This window comes from Asterias rubens, chromosome 7, assembly GCF_902459465.1.
Source record: "Asterias rubens chromosome 7, eAstRub1.3, whole genome shotgun sequence".
NCBI classification, from domain to species: Eukaryota; Metazoa; Echinodermata; class Asteroidea; order Forcipulatida; family Asteriidae; genus Asterias; species Asterias rubens.
Genome location: NC_047068.1, coordinates 18845413 through 18869242, shown reverse-complemented (window position 1 = coordinate 18869242; position 23830 = coordinate 18845413). Strand labels below are relative to the sequence as shown.

Here is a 23830-nt window from a genome sequence, read left to right as displayed (position 1 = left end):
GAAATTGAATACATGGTGTCACAGCAACCCCTATATTGGTCTCAGATTACTTCATTTTGTTCCATAATTAAAGTTTGTAAAATTAAATTTTGGGGTAAACAAAGAAGCAGTAACTGTTGAGCGTGATCTGCGACCTCAAGGTTTACGTGCCAGTGGCTCTACCAGCTGTACTCTCTAAAGCCCTATGTTGGCGGTTGCCTATTTTGTCAAAATCTTTGGTTAGAGGTGCCAGTCAGAAGCCCTACAATTGTTATCTGACGTGTAGCCACGTTTACGATACGACAAGGGAAGCGGCAGCAAGGGGATCACCTTAAGGGGATGCAACTTTTTATTTCAGTTAACAAATAATCTTAAATAGTTTGGGTTTAAACAATTCATTATTAAAAAGTAGCATCCCTTTAAGGTGATCCTCTGGCTGCCGCTTCCCAGGCTTCACGGCAGCAAATGGTTATCTGGCTTCTGACTGGCACCCTCGAACAGAGATATTGACAAAATAGGGAGACCACCAACATAGAGCTGGATAGCTCAGTTGGTAGAGCGCAACCAGGTTAATCCAGAGGTTGTTGGTTTGAGCTCGCTCTAGTAAATTTGTCTTTGTTCATACCCAAATTTTTTCAAATGTACCCAGTCAGTTTCCCTTGTGGTTTTTTACATGATATCAAACATGAGAAATAAGAATTAGCTGTTGCAAACAACTTACCAACCAAATGGACCGAGAGTATAAACGCAAAAAAATAGTTAATGGCCTGACGTTTCGGCTAAATGACAACACAACAAACATGAACAGGTAACTAAGTGAAACAAGATATCAAACATGTCAAATAAGTTTGTTTGAAATGATTGGTATAATTTTGTCTTGTAGCTGTGAGTGATCAGCGATGTCTAGATAACCCATGCAGGAATGGAGCAACGTGTGTACCCAGAGGGGACATCGTTGACTGTGTTTGTTTGCCTGGTTATAGAGGAGATCTGTGTAGCATCGGTAAGTCACATAACTTTTAGGGATTTTATTTGGCTAAAGCCCCGGTTCATACTTTCTGCGAATGTGAATGCCATACGAATGTTGACGTCACAAATTCGCAACGAATAATTCGCAGCAGTTGAGTTGTGCTCAACTCTCCTGCGAACATCGCAGCGGAAAACAGAGTTGTGACGTCAAAATCACATTAAATTTGAATTGCATTCGCAGGAAGTATGAACCGGGCTTTAGGCTGTGGCTGCTGGTTGCCATAGCCTTTTTGAGATATGGCGGACACAATTCTATGACACTCATAGGTTTGGGTAAATTTGCCTAGATAAATCAATCGGTGTACTTATATAGTGTCTGACCCGTGTGCTTTAGAATGTTACACCTAGGAGGGTAAAGAGTGGGGGGGGGGGTGACAGAGGAATGATCAAGACCCTCTCACTGTTTTGGAAATCTTGTTTATCTATAACATGTGTTTTTGTTAATCATTGCTTTTAGATCAATGAATGTGAGAGTACTCTAGTGTAAGTGGAGGAGATTGTATTAATGGTATCAATGAATACATCTGCCAGTGTCGGTTTGTGTAGTCTTGTTAATTAATTACATGGTTTTTGTTAACCATTGCTTTTAGATATCAATGAATGTGAGAGTACTCCATGTATGAATGGCGGAGATTGCATCAATGGTATCAATGAATACATCTGCCAGTGTCAGTTTGGTGCACTCCAAGGAACCAACTGCCAAATATGTAAGTATGAATCTGCTTTGGGTGTGACACAGTGTGAGAACCAAGTATACCCTTGACATTTAATAATAATGATAATAACAAGTTTTTTATATAAGGGCTTCTCAAAGCGCTTCCGACAGTATTACCCCTGGTCACTGGGCCTTAAAGGCAGTGGACACTATTGGTAATTACTCAAAATAATTATTAGCGTAAAACCATTCTTGGTGACGAGTAATAGGGAGAGGTTGATGGTATAAGACATTGTGAGAAACAGCTCCCTCTGAAGTGCCATAGTTTTCGAGAAAGAAGTAATTTTCCACGAGTTTGATTTCGAGACCTCATGTTTAGAACTTGAGGTCTCAAAATCAACTATCTAAACGCACACAACTTCGTGTGACAAGGGTATTTTTTCTTTCATTATCATCTCAAATTTTCACAGGTTTGTTATTTTATGCATTTGTTGAGATACACCAACTGTGAAGGCTAGTCTTTGACAATTACCAATAGTGTCCACTGCCTTTAAGCCATCTCACCTCCCTGGTGAGTATACAGCCTGTGCGACAATTATGTGCGCTACTCAGCTAAACAAATCACACAAACCATCTCTGCCCTCACATCAGGTACCCATTTACCCCTGGGTGGAGAGAAGCAATTATAGTTGAGTGTCTTGCTCATGGACACAAGTGTCACAACCGGGATTCGTACCCACACTCTCCTGAAGAGAAGCACCAAAGCTTGAGTTTGGTGCTCTTATCCACTCGGCCACGACACCCTAAAATTTCACATTATTACATGTAAAATTTCATAATATAGTTGTAAGGTACACACATTACAATATTTCAGAAATTATACACATTATATTAATTTGATACAAGGTTGTACCGAAATGTCATATTAATGATACATCCTTTCAGTATGTAGGGCAAGAAACAAGCTCAATGCTTCAGCAGGAAGGAATCTCTTTCTTTTTGTGTGTGAAAAATTCAAGCTACAAATTCATTTAAGTTTTTAATAAACTAACTGACTCTAAACCAAAATGACAAAGTAAAACTGACCAATGAGTTCGAGTAACTGGACTCAGAGTGCCGCCTTGTGCCAGAAACTTCTCAAATTCTTTCAAATTTTGAGAATTTATCCCTATCGCTTATTTGATCAGTATCGACACAATCTTTGATCCATGTTCTTTCTTTTCAATCCATATTTGTTGTACATGTAGCTGCATGTGATACATCACCTTGCCAGAACGGAGGTATTTGTGAAGAACTGAGTGTTTTCCTTGTTAGTTGTAGCTGCCCAGTTGGATTTGTTGGCCAGTATTGTGAAGTTGGTAAGTTCAGATACACATCTATCAATTTAACCTGCACAATAATTTGCAGTGTCAAAGACTTAAAGATACTTTATCTGAAAACATGTTCCGCTGATATTTATTGAATTTCTGTGATATTTAAAAAAATTATAACATGATTAGTGTAGTTTCTTGCCCGATGTACCAGTTACTCTTTTTGTATAACATGGTGTCATGGTCTATTGACTCCTTGCACGCACGTCACACGCGGCGACTGTGCCACACTCACCGCTTTGGTGGTCAATAGGTTTACGTGTAATCGTCACGTCGCCTAAATGCGCACTTCACTGATTACTGCATAGTGACTAACCACCGAAGTGGCGCATCCAAGATTATTCTGATGATGACGTCAGGTCAATAGGTTTACGTGTAATCGCCGCGTCGCCTAAAATGCGCACTTCACTGATTAACGCACAGTGACATTAACCACCGAAATGGCGCATCAAAGATTATTTTGATGATGACGTCAGGTGAATTGGGTCAATATGTGATGTCAACTACACAGCTTAAGCAGTTGTCTATTGAAAACCACAGGATTTCTTGCTCTGTTGAGTTCTCCTGGAGTACCACACAATACTACTAAATGGCTGGGCCATTTGGTCCCTTCTAATTAGCTTTTTCCTCTTTTGTCAATTGTCTTTTTCTGTTAATTTTTTTTAATGTCACAATCAGAACTAGCAATAATTTTCACCTTTTTCTATCATCTGATTATCTTTTTAGCGACATCCAAGTCATGTGATGCAAGCATGTGTAATAACCATGGTGTTTGCGTCATGACAGAACAGCAAGTCATTCTCTGCAGCTGCAATAAAGGTTACCTCGGCGACTTCTGTGAAAATGGTAAGACATACTGGACTTAATAATAACATGTGGGTCATTCAATGTGGAACCCATAGTGTGACATGGTTGTCACAACTTCAAGTTTATAAGTTGAGAGAAAATATCAGGGGCCAAATTGGCCCTGGACACTGCTAAGGTTAACTAGCCTCTCTTTTTGTATAAATGTTCATACTAAGTGCCTTGAGTACCTTGTTGGTAGATACATGCGCTATATAAGACTTCAATATCATTATTATTGTTATTATTAACATCTTGCTGTACCTTTTTAATTCAACTCATTTCAATTCAATTCACAAAACTTGATTTATCCTACACAGATAAGGCAATTACAAGAATGGGCAGCTCCACAATCAAATTAAAATAAAACAGTTTTAAAAATACCAACTAGGGCAATACCACAATAACAAAAAGTATACAAAATTGCAATTATATATTTTTACATATAAAACACCATGATCAAAATTATGTGCATGAATGAATGTCTCTTGAAAACTACAGGATTTGGTGCTCTGTGCATGAATGAAAGAATTAAAGTAATAGTCTTATCTGTATTATACATGTATTCTTCAACGTTTTTGTTTGTCTTGTTTCTATGTGATGTTTTTCTGTCCATCAAGCCTTGGCTTCTAGATGATGACTCCATACTTAATTATGTTCTTTGCCTTGTAAACAGAGCTTTGGTTATTGCTTACTTCTTTCAAAATTATTGTTTTGGGTGTACTGTTTGAACTTTACTGTTTTTGTACTGTTTTCATGAAGTATGGAAATAAGTGTGAGTTTGAGTTGCAATATTCACCATTTCCTTTTTGTGAATCTGTCTTGTTGTATCCCTACAGTGATTGATCCTTGTGAAGGAAACCAATGTCAGAATGGAGGGACATGTCAAGAAGACTCATTGATGAGCTATAGCTGTGACTGCCCTGATGGCTACGAAGGCCAGTTCTGCCATTTAGGTAACATCTTATGATACCCTTGCCTACATCCTTACAGGTTGTGAGGGGGTAAACTCTGTATAGCCCCGGGTCTAGGTTGCAAAGTGCCCCTTGTGGCAGTTGATTTTGGTCGATAGCCAAAATCAGTTTAGTGTAGCCCTCGCCTTGAAGTGGCCAGACAGCCTTCTGAGTTTGGCAATCCCCACCTAAAAGCAAATAAATAAATAAAAATCTTACAAACTTTAAAACTGAAATGGCTTCTGATATTGACTAACTAGGAGACTGCCAACATATGACTGGATAGCTACATTGGTACAGCGCCCGCCACATTAGTCTGATAGGTTGTTGGTTCAAATCCTGCTCTAGACAATTTGTATTTGTTCAAACCCCTAATCAAATTTTACAACTGCAAGAATCTCAGATTGTAGGAGACTAAAGGACCATCCTACAGAAAAAAGGGTTTTACTGTTTCAGAAAGTAAGATGTTCCAAAAGGCTCTTACATTTAGGAAGACAATTTCTTTTATAACGGAAGTTTATCCGACAAGAAAAATATGAAAGGCAAGTTCACATGAAAGAAGTATTGCAAGATGGTTTTCCTATGGAACCGAAGCTGTTGTAAGTGGCAACTTATTATTCTCTTTGGGAACATCATTAGGCAGTGTCTAGATTAGTGGATGCCGCTATTGCTAAGGGTGTTGTTAAGGACAGACTTTGCTTCAATATATAATGATATGACAATCCGGCCATAGCCAAAGTCACAGACGCCATAACTGAGAAACAAAAAGAGCTCATAAAAAGTGTGTGTCTTCAATTTGTGGATTCACTTTTTTTCTTTTCGTAATTTGTTGTTCTTCTTTTTTGTACAGAAATTGATGAGTGTGTGTCCAATCCCTGCATTAATGGAGGCATATGTAAAGATCTCTTCAACTCAGTCTCCTGTACGTGCCCTGATGGCTACATTGGAGATCTCTGCAATACAAGTAAGTATCATTCAATCCATTGTCATGACATCCGATCTCAGCATCATTGAGTTTGTGCGTACCTTTATGACTGCAGGTGTAACCGGGAAAAATGGTCCACTTCAAAAACTGTTGGGTTACTGGCTTGAACAAATGAGAAAAAACAAAGATCGGGTAGGGAAAAGATGCGAGAAAATGAATTATCTTGAATATATATACAATGAGTTTTCTACCTCTGCCACACAAGTTATAAACTTAATGCCTGTATTTTGTAATATTGTTTTACCTTGCATAAAAGGGGCTTTGTGCAGCAATGTTGTCTCAGGCCATTGGGTTTGTGTGGTTGTGTCCTTGAGCAAGACGCCACTATAATTGCTTCTCTTCTCCAAGGGGTATAAATGGAGCATATAGAAGTGAATTACACATATCAAGTTTGGAAACTACGACAGAATGGATTATCTTCTCAGTTACATTTTGTGTTAAATATGTCCTATGATATGAATGTAAAATGTCGTATAACGTGCAATACTAGAAATATGCAAACTAAGTTTCATGGAAGAGTCGAATATCACACCAAGAATACGAGTCGAGCTTTGGTAGCAGCAGTAACTTCGGAGTCATCAATATTTATTTGGGGAATAGATACTTTTTAGAGAGTTGTTGCCATGAACCGAGTATCAAAAATTCTGTTTTATTGGCCCAATGACCAGGGCACTAATAAATGTCAAGTGCGTTGATGAGGTTATTGTAAAATGCGCAATATAAGAACTAGTTATTAGTATTATTTGTGAATCCGGAACATTTATTACAAGATGCAATTTTTGTGGACACACACTGCTTCTGACAACACCAGAGCTTGGGTCTGTTGACCTAGACCGCTCCATCACAACACGTCAATGATGTCCCAATGATAACTTGCTGATTATCGGATTCAACAGACTAAATCTTATTCTCATTGTAATTTTTCAGAGCTGGTATTCCCCGACACTGCACCTCAAATCGGTGTACTTGAAACAGAGTGGATTATCATCATAGTCTTACTGGCTGTCTTCACTCTCTTACTGCTGGCTCTACTCTTACTCTGCTGCTGCTGGAAACGGAAAGATGAGTCAAAGGACTAGGAGGAAGTCTAAGCAACTCAGCTTGGTTGAGGTAACGAGTTGAAATTGATCATTTGCACCAACGTCAAACACGGCTACTTTCAGTTTACTGTCTGCCAATCTAGAAATCAATGTCAAACACGGGTACTTTCGGTTTACAGTCTGGCAATTTAGAAATCAAAGTCAAACACGGGTACTTTCGGTTTACAGTCTGGCAATCTAGAAATCAACGGCAAACACGGGTACTTTCGGTTTACAGTCTGGCAATTTAGAAATCAACGTCAAACACGGGTACTTTCGGTTGATGTGGTGATGCAGGCCTGATGCTTCATTCTTGAAAAGGGCAAGGGATCAATGTAGTGTAAAGGAAACCTCTTTGGAATGTTAAATGGGCACCAAGGCTATGAGCAAGGGGAGGCCTTACTGCTTCTGCCTCCATGAAGCATCAGGCCTGATCATGACTCCATACATATCAGATATGATATTATCTATGCAATTTGTAGAAATATATACTTGTCCAATGTGATCTGTATGGGCTTTGGCTATAGGCATTGCAACATAAGGTATTGGGATAGTGTCAGCAGGGGATAGTTAAAACAGTCAGAGATGTGATAGAGAATGTAACATTTTACAGGTTTACAAACTCTATTAAAACACAAATAGAAATCTAGAAGTTTGGTCACCACTATGGAGGTGTTTCTTTTTCTCTTATGATAGCAACTTCATCATCTTCTAAAATAATCTATAATGGTGAAGAAAAATAAATGAAAGATCCTCGGCTTTATTTCATCAAGCTGTTAAGCAGAAATTCCTGCTCAGCAAAAAACGGGTTAGGCGCTAGTTGCAACAATGTAAACTTGATGGAATTCTGGATCGTAACGGTTTCTGTTAAGCAGTATTTTTCCATAAAGTTACAATGCTGAAACTGGTTTCCACTCAAAAGAAATTTGCAATATTTTTTCTATGCTTACAGGCTTTATGAAATGGGACCTTGATTGTGTGTGGATAACAGACTTTAGCAGACTTAGCTTAAATTGTCAAAGTGTCACTCAGTCCGAAGCTCTGCAGGAAATTAAGAAACCTTTTTAAATATTTTGTAACAAAACTTTTATAAGTTGTCTGATGTTAGCTATATGAAATAGTTTTTTTCTTGATGTAAATAACAGATATATTTTTTATAATCGTTGATCAAATTGTGTACTACAGTAGCAGGCTCCAAATAGCATTAGTTTATACTTTTGTTGGGCTGGTATATGTAGATATTTAGTGTTTTAAGTAAATTATTAGAAGTATTATTTGTAAATGTCTTTTGCTATAATTATATCAATAGTTTTATAAAAGTATTTGTTTTTGATATTTTGTTTTTATTATGAAGTTGCATATATTTAATAGAATACTATTTAGTACGGTAGTGATGTGTTTTAAATGTAGTGGTTGCAAACAATAAGGAGAATTAAATGACTCAAGTTTTACTCAACTCAAGTTTTACATTCATCCTTATCTGAAATTCCTTATAGATGTTGAAAATAAACTCATTCACGGATGCGGTAAAAACGAACCTCTCTCTAGCTTATTGTTGGATGCATTGTTATAAATAGTATGATAGTTAAAGGGAAGGTGTACTTTGATAATCGCTCTGAAATTAGTAGCATTTGGTTAGAAATCTACAGCAGCGTTTGATAGTATACAGCATTTTGAGAAACATTTCACTTCTAAGTACTTTGGTTATGTAAAAGATAACAGGTCTTATGACCCAAAATCTGAATCTGAGAACACTTGTTAGATTGTGTGTTCCTAATAGGAATTACTCTCCTGCATGCACATGTTCACTCCTGATTTTTGGCGATATCTCAAAAGTGCAACCACCTTTTGAAAATGAAATGTTCAGATATTTCTTTTTGTTTGTACATCTTAGTTTGTCTACATGAAGGATTAAAACAACTGACTGGTTCCAAAAACCAGAGGTATACTTTGCTTTTAACAAGCAACGTTTCATTCCAGAGGGAAGTTAGAAAGATTTAGATAAAGTAGTTTTAATCTATTCACCAAAATAAACGATAATTTGAAAGTGAAGTTGCCCCTGCAAGCAGACAAAATCAGTCTCGTTACCTCAAGGAGTAAAGCTTGAAAGTCAATTGTGCCATGTCTGCATAATTATTTGTTGCACATGCAGAATCTTCTCTGCGTAGAATTGGGCCCAAAACTCTATTAGGATTTCAAATGTATATAGTTTACCTAAATAAGACTTGAAATGGGAAAAACTCAGTGCACAAATAATCGCAAACTTTGAGCAAATAATTTTGTGCCCTAGGCTAGTGTATGAACCCCAACCCTACCCCCCAACCCTACCCCACCCTAACCCCATCTCTAAACTTACCCTAACAACCCCAACCCTATCAGCACTGTAGCTCCACACCCCAGCCCTATCCTCGGCTCCAAACCTCTTAACTCGACCTCTACCCTTACCCAACAAATCGTTCTTTTTCAAGCTGAAACTTTGCAAGAAAGACTTCTTTGAGATTTCCAATACATTTTAAAAATAAAATTAAAAATAGTGTGTACATTTAATTTACTTAAAGGTAATCAGAAATTGAAATTTACGCAGAATAAAATAAAACTGATACTCTTAAAACTTGTTTTTCAATAAAGATTGTTTATGTAAAATTATACACTAACAACATGTTTCTGGCGCCGTAATATAGAAAATTCTTCTGTTATATTATAGAGAGATATAGGAATATATCTTTAATTTAAAGATATCCTTAAAGGCAGTGGACACTATTGGTAATTACTCAAAATAGTCTTTAGCATACTACATGTATAAAATGTTGTGAGAAACGGCTCCCTCTGAAGTGAAGTAGTTTTCGAGAAAGAATTAATTTGATTTCGAGACCTCAGAATTAGATTTTGAGGTCCTGAAATCAAGAATCTGAAAGCACACAACTTGTGCAACAAGGGTGTTTTTTCATAATTTTTATCTTGCAACTTCAATGACCGATTGAGTTCAAATTTTCATATATATATTTTTTTATGCATTATGTTGAGATACACCAAGTGAGAAGACTGGTCTTTGACAACAGTGTCCAGTGTCTTTAAGAGTGAAAAAAACCCAATCATCCTGTACATTATTAGACAAGAGTTGACAAATCTTTACTTTGGGCTCAGTAACAAAAGAATGTGCACATTTATACCTACAATGCATATGTCATTCACGCAGGCACCCTCATGTAGAGGTCAAAAGATGGTAGTCAAGAGCAGGCCTGGAATTATACTAAGGCCATGGCTGCTATTGCCCCTGGCCTTAGTGCCCCTTCAGAAGTTTGCCATAGACTTTAAGATTTTCCAATTGTGCCCTTGTGCCTATCGTGCTCATTTGCCTTTTGCAAAATCAAAATGGCCTTCCCCTTTCAAAGATGAAATTCCAGACCTGCAAAATTTGGTGTCAGGAAGCCGTCAATGCATACGGTCTAATAGAATATTTTGGAGGAACCAAGGTTCCCATTGACAACGCATTTATGTGTGAAGGAAATAAAATAACGCACATTTTGAGATCAAAGTTTTCAAATCAGCATGAGACTTAACCGTTAGTATTTGTTCTACACCTTTGAAAGTTTTAGAACAATTCCTGTTTCAGTGTCAAAGTGCCTTATTTTAGTGTGTTACTATTAATAGTATTACTTGCAACCATTGTATGTCACCCAATTCCAAACATTTTCATACTTTTATCAAGTAGATAAAACTGCTTTCAAATATTACATAATGTAGACCTCAAAGGTAAGTATTTCTCAACCATGTGTTGTCGTATAAAGCCCAGTTCATACTTCCTGCGAAGCAAATTTTGACATCACATGGCTGTTTTCGCAGCGAATGTTTCACAGGAGTTGAACACAGTTCAATTTTTGCTAATTTTTTGTTTCGAATTTGTGATGTTAAAGTTCATATCGCATTCACGTGAAATAAGAATGCTTAAGACATCAGTCTTGTATCATGCCTGTTGTTTCAATTGTGTTCACTAATATTTCTGAGAAATTCCTCATTTTGCTGTGGAGTGCATCATGTCAACTGTTTTTTAGAACTTGCGGCACAGCCAACCAAACAGATGCACCAATCAAGTTTTTCCTTGCAAGGGCGCAACCGGGCTTAGTGGAGCGTTCTCGCCGGGGTCAACCAGCAACGGCAGCGGGCTGGTCGAGGGATAATCACTGCGGCTCCACCCACGGACAACAAGAAGAAGATCATCTTGTACACTTCAAGCTGGTGGAGGTCCACCATGATGCATCAATCCTCACTCGACGGAGCTAATCCAAGGTAATATTCCTACCAATCAAAAGTTCTTAAATGCAAAGGCTTGGGCCTCGGCTATCCGACTGCGACTGCAATGAAAACACATATATTGAATAGTTATGTTTTGTTTCAGTGTCGGGGGGGCTGAGCGATGGTGTTCTTGATGTGCATCTTATCAATTTAACTATTATTCTATTAATTTTTCAGCCAATGTTTTGCTGAAACAGTTAAAACTATTCAAAGATGTTTTGAATTAGAAATGTACGAACACTTATATAAACATAAAATGCAATTACACTGGTAGGTCATGGCCATACCAAATCAAAGATAATAGCACCAAGACAGGACACTCGGCTTTTAGAAGAAGAAAAAACCCTTGGTATTACCTGTTACATCTACTAGCAGGTCTGGATCCATCTGAAGTAGAGATACTGCGTATACTGAGTGCAGTACTTGGTCTTGGGGGCGCTTCTAGTGGTAGAGTCTCCATGGTTGAACGCATGCTCTCAAATCTGTCAACCAAACAAACAATTATGATGACGGTTACAAGAAAAGTTTCCTGATTACAACTCTGATCATGGTATTGGTCTGATCAATACAAAAGGTGGAGATGTGGCGGAAAGTAAAATCCATTGTACACAAAAATATGAGAAAGCTTAAGAGGCAAAATAAGCAATGTGTCTCTACAACATCTTAAGATCTATCTGATATTCGACAAAATAATGTGCAGTTCTTATTTAGGGCTTACAACTAGATCACATAGATCAGTTTCCCAAGCACTCAGTATTATTAAGACAGGTCTGCAGAGGTACTTGTAAATGTGCAGTTTTGAAAGTTTAGATCCATTTATATGGCACCTTGTGTTTACATGTGGCGCAATCTGCAGCCGTCAATGCCAGAAACAGCGGGGCAAACCCCCTTCTTTTTACAATAAGTGTACTAGGATCTTTTTAAGGAATTACACGACACGCAGAACAATCTGCTTTCAACCCTCTCGAAGGATGAAGCGATTGTGGTAAAGGGTCTTGTTCAAGGATAGAAGTACCATATTAAAACCAGGGCTTGAGTTTGGTGCATAAGCCTCCCTGGTCCTGCTTTAAGGTATAAACCTGTACCATGATGCGGCCATCTTGATTTTCCCGCATTCAAATCAATGTAACCAAACCGAGGCTGCAAGGAGAAATAGTCTGGTTCTTCTTTGTGCACTGAACATTAGCATCCTTTACTGTTACTGGATACAGGGAACATGACCGAGATTGTGGCAGCATGACTAAAGTCCCTTACCTTGCCTGAAGACTTGACTCAAATGATAACAAATCTTGCTCCACACTCTTCAGCTGATTCTCAACTTGTCTTGCACTCACAGCTGATACCAAAGAAAAAATCCATTAATTAAAAACACATTCATCCAGTTTGAAAAACTACATTTCTAAGAGGCTAAGCTGTAGGTCCTGTGTACTTCTAGAAATGGTGGTACATATATAAAAGTTTTCTTCACTTTTAATGCCAAGCTTTTTCCGAAATAGTGTGGGGCGTTACAAATTGAAAATTAGCTTGTTCCAAACATGGAAAAGACTTAGATTTAGCATGCCATTGTGAACTGTGTCATCATGATCACATGAGCAAAGAAGGCCTGTGGCTGTACATGGAATTATGACATCTTGGGTCGATTTCACAAAGAGTTAGGACTAGTTCTAACTTAGGACTAGTCCTAGGAGATATACAAATTGCATGGATAGTCCTAAGTTAGGACGAGTAACTGGTCCTAACTCGAGATAAGACTAGTCCTAACTCTTTGTGAAATCCACCCCTGACCTATAAACTGCACCATTGCGCATTCTCCATAGATATGATACAGAGGGAATGGGCGCATGTCAAGTAATTGTTTGAGAGTTCATAATTCCATGAACAGCCACAGGCTTTCTTTGATCAAGACACAATCCCTTTAATTTTGAAACAGCTTGAATGTTTCAATCTTATATAAATGTAGTTGTATAAATAAAATAAACCTGTGAAAATTTCATTTCAAAAGGTTGCATTTTTGAAATATTGCAAATAATCCTAAGCGAATGTGTGTATGCAGAAAAAATAATCCCAAAAAAGGAACACACAAGCTGACAAACATCACAGTAACCTTCTCAGATTGAAATTTTGGGGCATAAAAACTTATTTCCGTTTATGCAACCACATTACTTTAAAGCCATTGGACCCTTTTGGTAAACAGTATTGTCCAAGGCCCACACTTTGTGTATCACAACTTCTATATCAAATAACAAACCTGTGAAAATTTAGGCTCAATCGGTCATCGGAGAAAACCCACCCTTGTATCCGCGCGTTTCGCCGTGTCATGACATGTGTTTAAAATAAATCCGTCATTCTCGCTATCGAGAATTTGATATTGTTTTACTGTTTTCTCAAAAAGTGAAGCATTTCATGGAATAATATTTCAAGAGAAGTCTTTCACCACTACCTTCTGTAAACCCTGTAAGTTATTTGTAAATCTGTGAACTTTTATTTTTTTTCTGTACCGAAAGGGTCCAATGGCTTTAAAGAGAAATGTTTCTCAACACACTTTATACTATCGAAAGCTGCTGTAGGAGTGCGTTTTGGCGACCCCAATCAGAAACATTGGTCATCGGTTGAGCGTTTTTCGCTTGTTTGGTTGGGCGCGGTGACGATGCTGTTCAGACCAACCAGTAATCGACTTGTCGAGTTTGTTGGGGTCGCCAAAATGCCCTTCAGGCTTCAAACTAAATGTTTTTATTGGCATTAATTTTAGGAGTGACATTACTCAACGTCATTGATACCTTCCCTTTAAAACTAACCTGAAGCAGCGGACATTGGTCTCATAATAGGAACTGTCTTGGATGATGTTTTCTTGACGTGAGCTCCATCAAGAATGTCGAGATGAGGAATATGTTCCTGTAAGTCATGATGATAACTGCAGCCAAGCCAAAGATAAAAGGAAACCAAAATAACTTTGAATTATAGTCTTGGACTTGTGGAACAAAAACCTAGACTGATAAAAACTGACCAGCAGGGGATTCACTGCATGTAGTAAACGCCGTACCTAGAGTTTCTATAAATAAGATATTGAAAAGAGATTGGCTTAGACTTTGGTTTGACTCTTACACCATTGTGTGACACTCGTGCTATTTGGACCCTTCAGGAAAATATATTCCTCAAGGATATGTAATTGGGATTCGAACCCACACCCCTACAGTCTGAAGCACTAGACCACCGAGTGTGTCGGTGACAGGAGGCCAGTTTGAATCCTGTAGAAGAAGTAGAAGTGGGTACTGAAAAGAATTCTATAGATGTAATACTTGCATTGAAATACAAATCTTACATAAAAAATGCACTTTGAAGTAAATAACAAACTAAATTGAAAAGAAAACTCATATTGAATCCACAACGATAAAATATCATCATGTTACCTTGGTTTTTCTCCATCCTCCATGCAGAATGGATTCCCAGACATATACAACTCTGATAGACTGGTGCACTTTGCTAACGAAAGCTGATGGATTGAAACACACAGAGAGAAAATGGTTACACATCTATGCTTGTCCAAAACTTTGAGCGCTTGCATGGTGCTTGAAGGATGCTTTGGTACAAGTGTGCAAAAATGCAGGTATTTTGACGTGAATCATGTTTTTACACAAATATCCTAAACTACAAGATCAAAGAAGAATGAGAGGGGACCAGGGGTCGATTTCACAAAGAGTTAGGACTCGTCCTAAATTAGGACTATGAGATGTTAAAAACATATGGCTGATCCTAAAGTTAGGACCAGTATTTCGTCCACCTCAGTTCGTCTATGACTTGAAACCTCTTTTGAAGGTTACCATACTAATGCGGGTGCGTAGAGTGGATAGGCCACAAGCCTTATTAAAATGTGTAGGAGGCTGTCACACTTTAACCAATTCCAGGGGTTATGAGCGAGCAAGGCATGCTTTGGAAAAGTTTAGCGGCGAAATCGATCATCCCTGGGATCAAGGTGGGAATACAACTTAATAATTTAATTTTATACAATTATTTTATTGGATAAATGTGCAGTGGTGTAAACTTTCCATATCTGTGTTTTGATTGGTCCGAGGTGATGTTTGGCAGCTGCACTTTTCTGCATATAATGTTGTTTATTTGCATACATGTACATAGGATTTGACAGTGAATCTCCATGTAAAATGAATGCAAGGTCAAACATGCATTTAGAAGGAGATTGACCTAAGCTCAAGGCAGGTTTTCTGGCATAATTCATGAACCTTAAGTTGAAGTGTGACGTCGGATATTCAAGCTAGAGACAACTAGTGTATTTTCGTATTTTAAAAATTGTTATATAAGTCTGCAAACACGAGGTAATGATCTTCATGCTAGCAGGACAAAATACAGAATTAAATTGAATTGAACTGAATTGAACTTACCACTGATGACCATCTGTGTATTCTATTCTCACTAGCATTGAGAACCTCTAAAGCTGGAAATAACTCTGGTATCACGTTGACTTCAATCAGCTGATTAGAAGAGATGTCAAGATTCTGTAACGATCTGAAAGGGTAAAGACATTGATGATTAAAGTGAACTTGAAGAGACAAAAATCTGTACCTAACTAGGCAGTCAGGTTGGCCAAGTGGTTTCTGTCCCTGCCTTTCACCTCTGAGGACCTCGATTCGAGCTCGGACCAGAGCATTGCATGTGGATTGTTTTTTTTATTCCCTAACTGACTGCATTGGTTTTCCTTATAGGAGTTTTCCTCCCACGTCTAAAACTAAAATGTCTTCATTGCCGTCTTAACAAAAAGTCGGTGTGATGTTTCCAATAGGATGCGTTGCCGAGTATAATTCAGATTTGGTTCCGAACCCTAACATTGGGAACTCAGGTTGGCTTCGTCATTTCTTCCCTGCTTTTTTCCTCTGTGGACCCTGGTTTGTATCTTGGACCAAAGCCTTGCATGCGGATTGGTTTCTTTTCAGTCCCTACCTGACTACATTGGTTTTTATTTGATGTTTTCCTACCATTGACATTTCCACCTCATCTTCTCTACACAGGTTTCTTCAAGTCTACTGGTCCCAGTACCAGAAAGATATAATAATAAAAAGAACAACCTCCCGCCCTCCCCTGACGTACCTTAATCTTCCAAGTGCCTTCAGACAATTAGTCGTCAGTACATTATGTGACAAGTGAAGAATCTAAAGTGGAAAAACAGTACAAAATGTAAGTGTCAATCAATAAAGGCAGTGGACACAGAATTACTCAAAATAATTATTAGCATAAAACCTTACTTGGTAAAGAGTAACAGAGAGCTGTTGATAGTATAAAACATTGTGAGAAACAGCTCCCTCTGAAGTAACATAGCTGCGAGAAGAAGTAATTTTCAACAAATTTGATTTTGAGACCTCAGAATTAGATTTTGAGGTCTCAAAATCAACCATCTAAAAGCACACAACTTTGTGTGACAAGGGTGTTTTTTCATTATTATCTCGAAACTTTGACGACCAATGGAGCTCAAATTTTCACAGGTTTGTAATTTTATGCATATGTTGAGATACACCAAGCAAGACTGGTCTTTGACAATTACCAATAGTGTCCAGTGTCTTTAAACATGTTAAGATACACACCATTATTTATGTCATGTTCACTGTATTCAACAACAATAAGCAATAGTTATATCCATTATACAAAGAGAGAGTCAGACTATCCTGCTCTTCAAACTTTGATTTATGTACATACTAATTTGGTCAAACTTATTTGTATTTTTCAAGGAGCTTCGCCCACAAAATCGTTCAGTATAATTTGAACAGTAATTTAAATCATAACAAGTACTTTTAAAAGAAACTAAAATATTAAGTTTGTCTGCAAAGAGCAAGCACATATTTACCGTGATATGAGGGAGACCTTTTAAACCTGTGACATCAGACAGTCTGTTGTAGGAGAAGTTGACCTCATTAAGCTGTGAATTAAGAAGGAAAGTTAGAAATGCATCAAAGATAGATTGTCATCATCTTTTGCCGTAGCTTACAGACGCCTCCCACAGGTCCCAATTTTATGAAGCTGTTAAGCAGAATATACTGCTTGGGAAACCAGTTGCAACAATATGTAAACTTTGTGGAATTTTGGCTGGTGACCAGTTTCTGCTAAGCAAGACTTTTCTGTGCTTAGCACATTTTTTGTGCTTACAGGCTTTATGAAATTGAGTACAAGGCCCAATTTCATAGAGCTACTTAAGCAGACAATATTGCTTAAGAACTTTCTGCTTAGCAGAAATGAGCAGGATACAAGTAACAAATTGTACATGTAACATAGCAGTTTGGCTGGTAATCCTATTCTGGTAAGCATAATTTTGTTGTGCTTAGCTACTTTTTATGCTTAAGCAGCTCAATGAAATGGGGCCCTGATCACCACTTGAGACCAAACAACAGAGCTGTGCATGAATGCTCAGTCAAAGGTGTCATCCTTTGACACCAGTGAGGGCAACAACATATGCAAGGGATTTGCTATTACTTGGACAAATAAGAATGTATACATTGTAGCTTATACATGTATAACAGTATATTTATTGGGGTACATTTTTGGAGGTTTAAAAATAATTGCTTTTTATACTATACCAACCTTTTTACATCTGCTTAGCTCACCTACAGATTTCAGATCATTATGCGTTGCGTGTAACTCCTCCAATGTTGATAAACAGTTTAAACCCTTGAAACCAGAGATGAAACGAAGTTAATTGGATTAATGTAGCCACAATATTATTCTGGTGAAACAAATGGTAATAAAACTGTTGTAGATACATATGTATTTGTAAAAGCTGAAATCGCAAAGTGATCCATCATTGTGACCAGGTAACAGCAACAGCAACAGCAAGAGCAGCAACATAATCAGCAGCAACAGCAGCAGCAGCAACAGCAACGACAGCAGCAGCAGCAACATACGCAGCAGCATTTTAGTCCAACTTACAGTGAGGTTATCAATCCTATTGCTGCTGATATCCAGAAATGTAAGCTGAGAGCAAGATGCGATTTCTCTAGATTCCAACTTCCTCAGATGATTACTGTCCAATCTTAATACCTTCAACTTCTTCAGACAAGATAAACATCGTCCTGTAGGAACAATATATCAAAACAGTCACACAGTTGCAGGCAAAAACGTCACTGACATGATTTTTATCTTAAAAGGTTTGCTGTAAGTCTTCTGTAGTTTAAACAGGTCAGTTTTTTTCACCTCACAGGTACCAAAGCCATAAATGTTAAGCCTAAGTTTCCCACCAAATACTGCTTGACAAATTTTTGTTGCTCAGCAAAAACTTTGAGGGGCACCAGTCACAACAATGTAAACTTAATGTGATTTTGGCTTGTAATCTGTTTTAGTAAAGCAATGTGTTTGTGCTTAAAAGGCTTTCAGTGCAGGCTTTATCAAATTGGCCCCCAGTCTTAGTATTGGTAACTACAATGATTGTATAACAGAAGTGCCCTTTGAACGTTGTAAATGACCTTATATTGCCTCTTAAAGATGAAACTCAGACCTCCATTTTTTAGAAATATTTACCTATTTTGCATCCTCTGTTTTGAAGGGATGGTTTGTGAGATGATGATCATGTGCATCTAATAGAAAATACAGAAACTAGTGATGTTTTGAGAGCTTTTTCTATTTTGATCACTTACCTAAGTTGTTTATTCTGTTGTGTTGAAGTTGCAGTGTGTGCAGTTCAACTAAGCTGTAATAATAAATAATAACAGTATTTATTTAGCGCCAAATTACTAAGCAACACAAGGCACTTCGAGAAAGAAAGACAAAAGTAATGGGGACAACCAGCTACAAGTTTGTTTGTTGAGATGGTCTTCCCATTAAGGAAATCAATAACAGCTTATCTCTCTCATACAAACAATGGTTTAATATCTCTGATTATGAATGGCACCAGTCAAGAAATTGTGATTCATTAACTAGACGACAATACTTTTATTCCAGTCATTGTGAAACTGGCAGTTAGCTAGGGGATTCGAACCCACAACCTTAAATTGCAAGTCCTGCCATCTAACCACAAGACCAAGGTGACCATGATTGGTGTTCAGGTGAGTCTTTAAACCTTTTTGGGATGTAACAGTAAAAAAAGATAAATTTTAAAATATAAATCAATTTCAGGGTTGTTAGTTCTATAAGGAATTTTGTTCATTTAAAAAGTGTGCCGTGCAAAAGCATTATATCTCGGTGCATCGTTGTTTTGTGTACATCCAGGGCTACTTTAAGCGAGATACAACTTGACAATTTCAAAATGTCTTAAAGACGTACTTCTCTAAGTTAATGACTTCTGTTATTTGGTTTCCGTACAGTTTCAACTCCCGTAAACCCTGTGGGAAGAAGAAAACAAATCACAACAATAAATTCTTTATTCTACTTCCAATAGTGGGCAATACAACAAAAGAAACAAAAACTTCCAGGTACATGACAGGCGTATGAGACTTGGCTGTACACAAATCATGGTTTGTGTTAATTTACGTCAACAAACTAATGTATAGCAAAGCTTGATTTTGAAAGACCTACAAGTCTTTAGATTGTCTGTCCATAGTACAGTCTTAATTCTAGTTCATCTTACCTTATTTTGATGGAGATTCTTAACCTGTTTGATGCTATTACACGACAAATCCAGCAAACGAAGGTTGGTAAACTGCAGTACAAAACAAATTTAGTAACTTTACAAAGTGTACATTGAATTCAATGAGGGACCATGACATCACTTCGCACCACTAATGCGATACTTTTAGGGTGCTAGGGGGCAGCAAATTTACCATTATTTAAAAAAAATGTGCACATGCTCAAAATTGAATTAATAATGGATTACCTGGCATGTCTGCTACATGTACAACCTATCGACTCAAAGTTGACAATTCATAATTTTGTTTTAAAGGAAATAAATACTTAAGATTATTTCCGAGTGGAAAATCTTTCATTTGTACACAACATCAGGCCTGATATTTGCATACAGGCCATGCCCTCTTTTGCCCTGCACCCAATTTTATGAAGCTGTTTAACAGAAAATTCTTCTGAAAAAAAAATGTTTTTGCTAAGCAAAATAAATGAGTCACAACAATGTAAGCTTTAAAATGTAAATTTTCCTGGAAACCTGTTTCTGTTTAGCAATACTTTGAATGAGTTTACCTTTTCTAAATTTGGTACTGTGCCGACATTTGATGCGTGTAAATTCACTTCATAGACATCCTCAAAACTGCCCTCTTGACTCAACTTTAGCTGCCAAAATAAAACATTGAATAAGAATTTGAGTCCAAAGTTAAATTTGTACGTAGTAACAACATCTTTGTTGAGCCACAATCTAAAGCAATACTCCATTAAAACCAACTCTGCCATGCCACAACTGCAAAACACACAGGGGTGAGAGTCATTGCTGATAAATAATAGTCCAAAACTAAACTAGTATCAAGTTTTTCAGAAGAATGTTGAAATGATGACATTTCAACCTTTTGTTAACCCCTGGTCTGGAGTTATAAATCCTAAGGAGTTTCTGGGAAAAGAAGAGTTCTTGGAAGAGAAATCAATAAGAAGAGTATGTATGGCTTCTTTGTATCTGAAGAAAGTAACATCTTAACATCTTTACACCAGGCAGATTACAATTAGGGGCTAACAGGGCATGGACTTTAACATGAACGATGGCCACAGAGGCAATGGCCTCCATTGCCCTGATCTTGGCCTTGGTGCCCCTTCAAAAACTTTCCATAGACTCTCAGGAATTATTATGAAAGTACCTTTTGCAAAATAAGAAAGGCCTTGCCTTCTCCAAAATTAAATTCCAGGTCTGGTCTGAAAGCAGACAGAAGTCTCACATTTCTCAAATACAGTAAATTAACTAAAAGTCTGAGTTGTACATACAATATCTTGTGGCGACAGTTGAGAATTTGAGCTTGGCCTTGCAGATGAATCTTCTTGTGAAGGGACGTCGGTAAATCTCACATCTTGACCACTGTCTTCAAGCTCCTTATCCTCTCCATTTAACCTCCTGCCATTAAAATGAAGAAGAAACATGGCCACTATTATTAAATCATTTTGTCGTAACAGTAAACTACGTAGTTTCAAACATGAGAGTGTTGTATCAATGAAGTAGATTAATCTGCAAGTGTCTTTTCATCCAACTATAAAGTGATGTGATTTGTATACTATTTTAACCAACCTTTATTATCAAAACAGCTGAAGTAGACTTCACATCTGTCGGTGACTGTAGTCTGTTGTGTCACCATTTTCTTTTGAATTTTTTTCATAGGCCTACCTATCCTTAAAAACAAATGTTGAAATGGTTTAAATTTTAGGTTGACATCCCCTGCCTGACACTTGCCCCATAAAACTAAGTCCAGGTCTATAAAGTAAGGCGCTACTGTGTAACTGCATAGAGTAAGGACAGTATGGTAACTGTAACCTTCGATTTTATTATTAATATTTTTAGGCTAAATTAAACTATCTATGAGTATATGACTGCATGATATTGATAACGATATTGATCAATATTTGAATCAATATGCTATCAATTATGGATGACTGCACGGCAAGTCAGTACCTTCGATGATTCACCACATTGCTGCCGCTACTCCCACCACGACGTCCGGCCACCTTGGTCAGCGATGGGGAGTTGGTGATCTGTTGCCGCCGTGACGGAGCGCTGTTTCTCGGCCGGCCTTCACCCGACGCGGAGCCTGAACTCGGGCTCGCGGCCGGTGACAATTTACCATGCCGAGATCTAGAGGCTTGGTGTGTCTTAGAAGAAGTAGACTTCACTCTGCTATTTGTTGATAGTTTCTCAGCTTGCAAAGTCGTCATTCTAAAGTATCTCGCGGTAGAAAATCTACAAATTACCATTCAATTCATTAACAATTTGCCGTTGTTAACAAACAATCGTGGATGCAGCCATCTTTTTTCACCATTCGCTTGAGGGCGCTAAATTTAAGACAACAGAGGCCGGTCTTTTCGAAACCATGGCTCCTAGCTCCTTGAGGCTCCGCTCTCTCTCGATCGTTATGAAGCCCCCGCGGGATGGGGAGCGTTTACGCAAAGCATGTGCAACTGTCAAATCAACACTTGGTATTTTATTGAATATTCAGAAGCTAGTATGGCGTGCAAAATAAAATAATAATAATATCATTAAATTATTAGAATAAAAATGTATTTACATTTTGGTCCTAAGTCCGGGGGGGGGGGGCACTGACATCAAATGGGTGGGGGCGTCCCCCCTAGTTACGCCACTGCAGAGTTGCAACGTTTGTCAACCCAGGTTGGAAAACTATAATAAATCAAAAACAGAGCGCTTCTATACAAATTGTGTTGTTTTTTGTTGAATACAAAACAACTATAGTATGGGAGGTGTTTTATTTCATTGAAAGTTTTAAATCGTGAATTAATTGGTTGGAACATCTGAGAGTCCCACCATCCATGTTATTCAAGGCACTGAGTTTGTTTATCAACAATAGAAAGTTCAACACCATTGTGTAATTTTTGTCTGGGAAGTTACGTAACTGTGAAGTTCATCTGTTTTCGAAATTTCCTGTTAAAAATCATAAGTTTCACTCAAGGGGTTCTTTCATTCATCTTGAGAACCGCTGTGGCAGGAGATTCTATCCCGAAGATGTTTTCTTCGGTGGTAGCATAATTGCCATCCTCATTCCCACCCCCCCCCCCCCCCCCCCCCCTAACTGATTTTCTTCAGAAGGAATCTTTTTTTTTAAAGTCGATTTAGAAACACTACGACAGTGGATCCGGATGTTTATGTGTAGGAAAAAAGAGCGGACTCTAGGCGATAAGCGCAGAATTCGGCGATAAGCAGAGCTTCGAAGTTGTACCCTGTGGTCTGGAACGAATTTGGTACACAGAACGTGTAGGGGATCCCCGGGGCCGGGAGCATGGACACCGGTTATCGCTTGCGGCGCCTTCTTCCGCCGCCGCTGAAAAAATAAAACGCTGGAGGTTCCGTCGCCGGGATTCAAGTCATCATCATTTTGGAGGACTCAATCGTCATAATTCCGGAACTCAAATGAAACTAAGTATATGTTATAAACGTTAATAATCACTTATACGGTATATGTTTGCATGGTGTTGTAGATAGGAATGTCGATGATTGTCAGTGAAGACAATCGGTTGCAATTCGTCGGGTTTCAATTTTTATCGAGCCTATTGACAGTTGTTAATGTTATAGGCATGCTCTGCGCGGTGTGTAGGGCCTTCTTTAACTTTGGAGGTTTCTGTCTCTATGGGCATGGTATTTCATAGGGACCCCAATTGAAATAATAATAAGCCTTATTTTGGCTTTATGAGGGTATCCCTAGAAATGTTTGTGGCGTATTGAATATCGGTGGTATTAATCTGTGTCAAGCCACTGTCCATGGTACGTGCGCATAAAGGTGTTTGCATACTGTGGGTGTCCTTTTTAAACGTTATTAATGTTCACTTATACGGTAAATGTTACCATGTGTTGTAAATAGGGATGTCGATGATTGTTGGTGAAGACAATCGGTTTCAATTTGTTTAGTAGCCTGTTAATATTTTTAATGATTAAAAGGTTTGTATAGGCATGCGCTGCGCGGTGTGTAGGGCCTTCTGTAACTCTCATGGAGGTTTACTGCCTCCGTCCATGGGCATGGTATTCTGCCTGCATGGTATTGGCTTTATGGGTTAACCTTGGTTAT

The 23830-nt window shown here is 38.0% G+C and overlaps 2 protein-coding genes across 3 annotated transcripts in view; one reads left to right on the top strand and one right to left on the bottom strand.

Annotated features, from left to right (window-relative positions):
* The window catches only part of LOC117292324 (neurogenic locus notch homolog protein 1-like), a 47148-nt gene extending 37609 nt beyond the window's left edge, over positions 1–9539 (top strand). For both annotated transcript variants that reach the window (XM_033774346.1, XM_033774347.1), the window contains exons 44-50: positions 863–982; positions 1599–1715; positions 2911–3021; positions 3760–3879; positions 4716–4832; positions 5680–5793; positions 6742–9539. In XM_033774346.1, coding sequence (XP_033630237.1) covers positions 863–982; positions 1599–1715; positions 2911–3021; positions 3760–3879; positions 4716–4832; positions 5680–5793; positions 6742–6893 — 851 coding nt within the window. In that variant the 3' untranslated portion in view covers positions 6894–9539. The remainder of the gene's footprint in view (positions 1–862; positions 983–1598; positions 1716–2910; positions 3022–3759; positions 3880–4715; positions 4833–5679; positions 5794–6741) is intronic.
* A 376-nt stretch (positions 9540–9915) lies between these two features.
* On the bottom strand, positions 9916–21971 carry LOC117292858 (protein phosphatase 1 regulatory subunit 7-like). The gene is made up of 16 exons (XM_033775028.1): positions 21712–21971; positions 21033–21159; positions 20307–20396; positions 19744–19815; positions 19440–19498; positions 18815–18867; positions 18111–18253; positions 17766–17852; positions 17035–17106; positions 16284–16345; positions 15581–15704; positions 14594–14676; positions 13982–14097; positions 12441–12522; positions 11543–11668; positions 9916–11245 (listed from the first exon to the last, which is right to left on the bottom strand). The coding sequence occupies exons 1-16, from the start codon at positions 21969–21971 to the stop codon at positions 11197–11199; spliced, it is 1605 nt and encodes a 534-aa protein (XP_033630919.1). The 3' UTR covers positions 9916–11196.
* Between the last annotated feature and the right edge of the window lie 1859 nt (positions 21972–23830).

What these genes read in the sequence shown, in the direction of transcription:
- LOC117292858 (XM_033775028.1), bottom strand. Translation starts at nt 21,971, where the DNA reads ATGACGACTTTGCAAGCTGAGAAACTATCAACAAATAGCAGAGTGAAG. An exon ending in AGAATCTCCATCAAAATAAG is followed by an intron (nt 19,499 to 19,743) that starts GTAAGATGAACT and finishes TTCTTCCCACAG; the next exon opens with GGTTTACGGGAGTTGAAACT. An exon ending in GAAGTCATTAACTTAGAGAA is followed by an intron (nt 18,868 to 19,439) that starts GTACGTCTTTAA and finishes TTATTATTACAG; the next exon opens with CTTAGTTGAACTGCACACAC.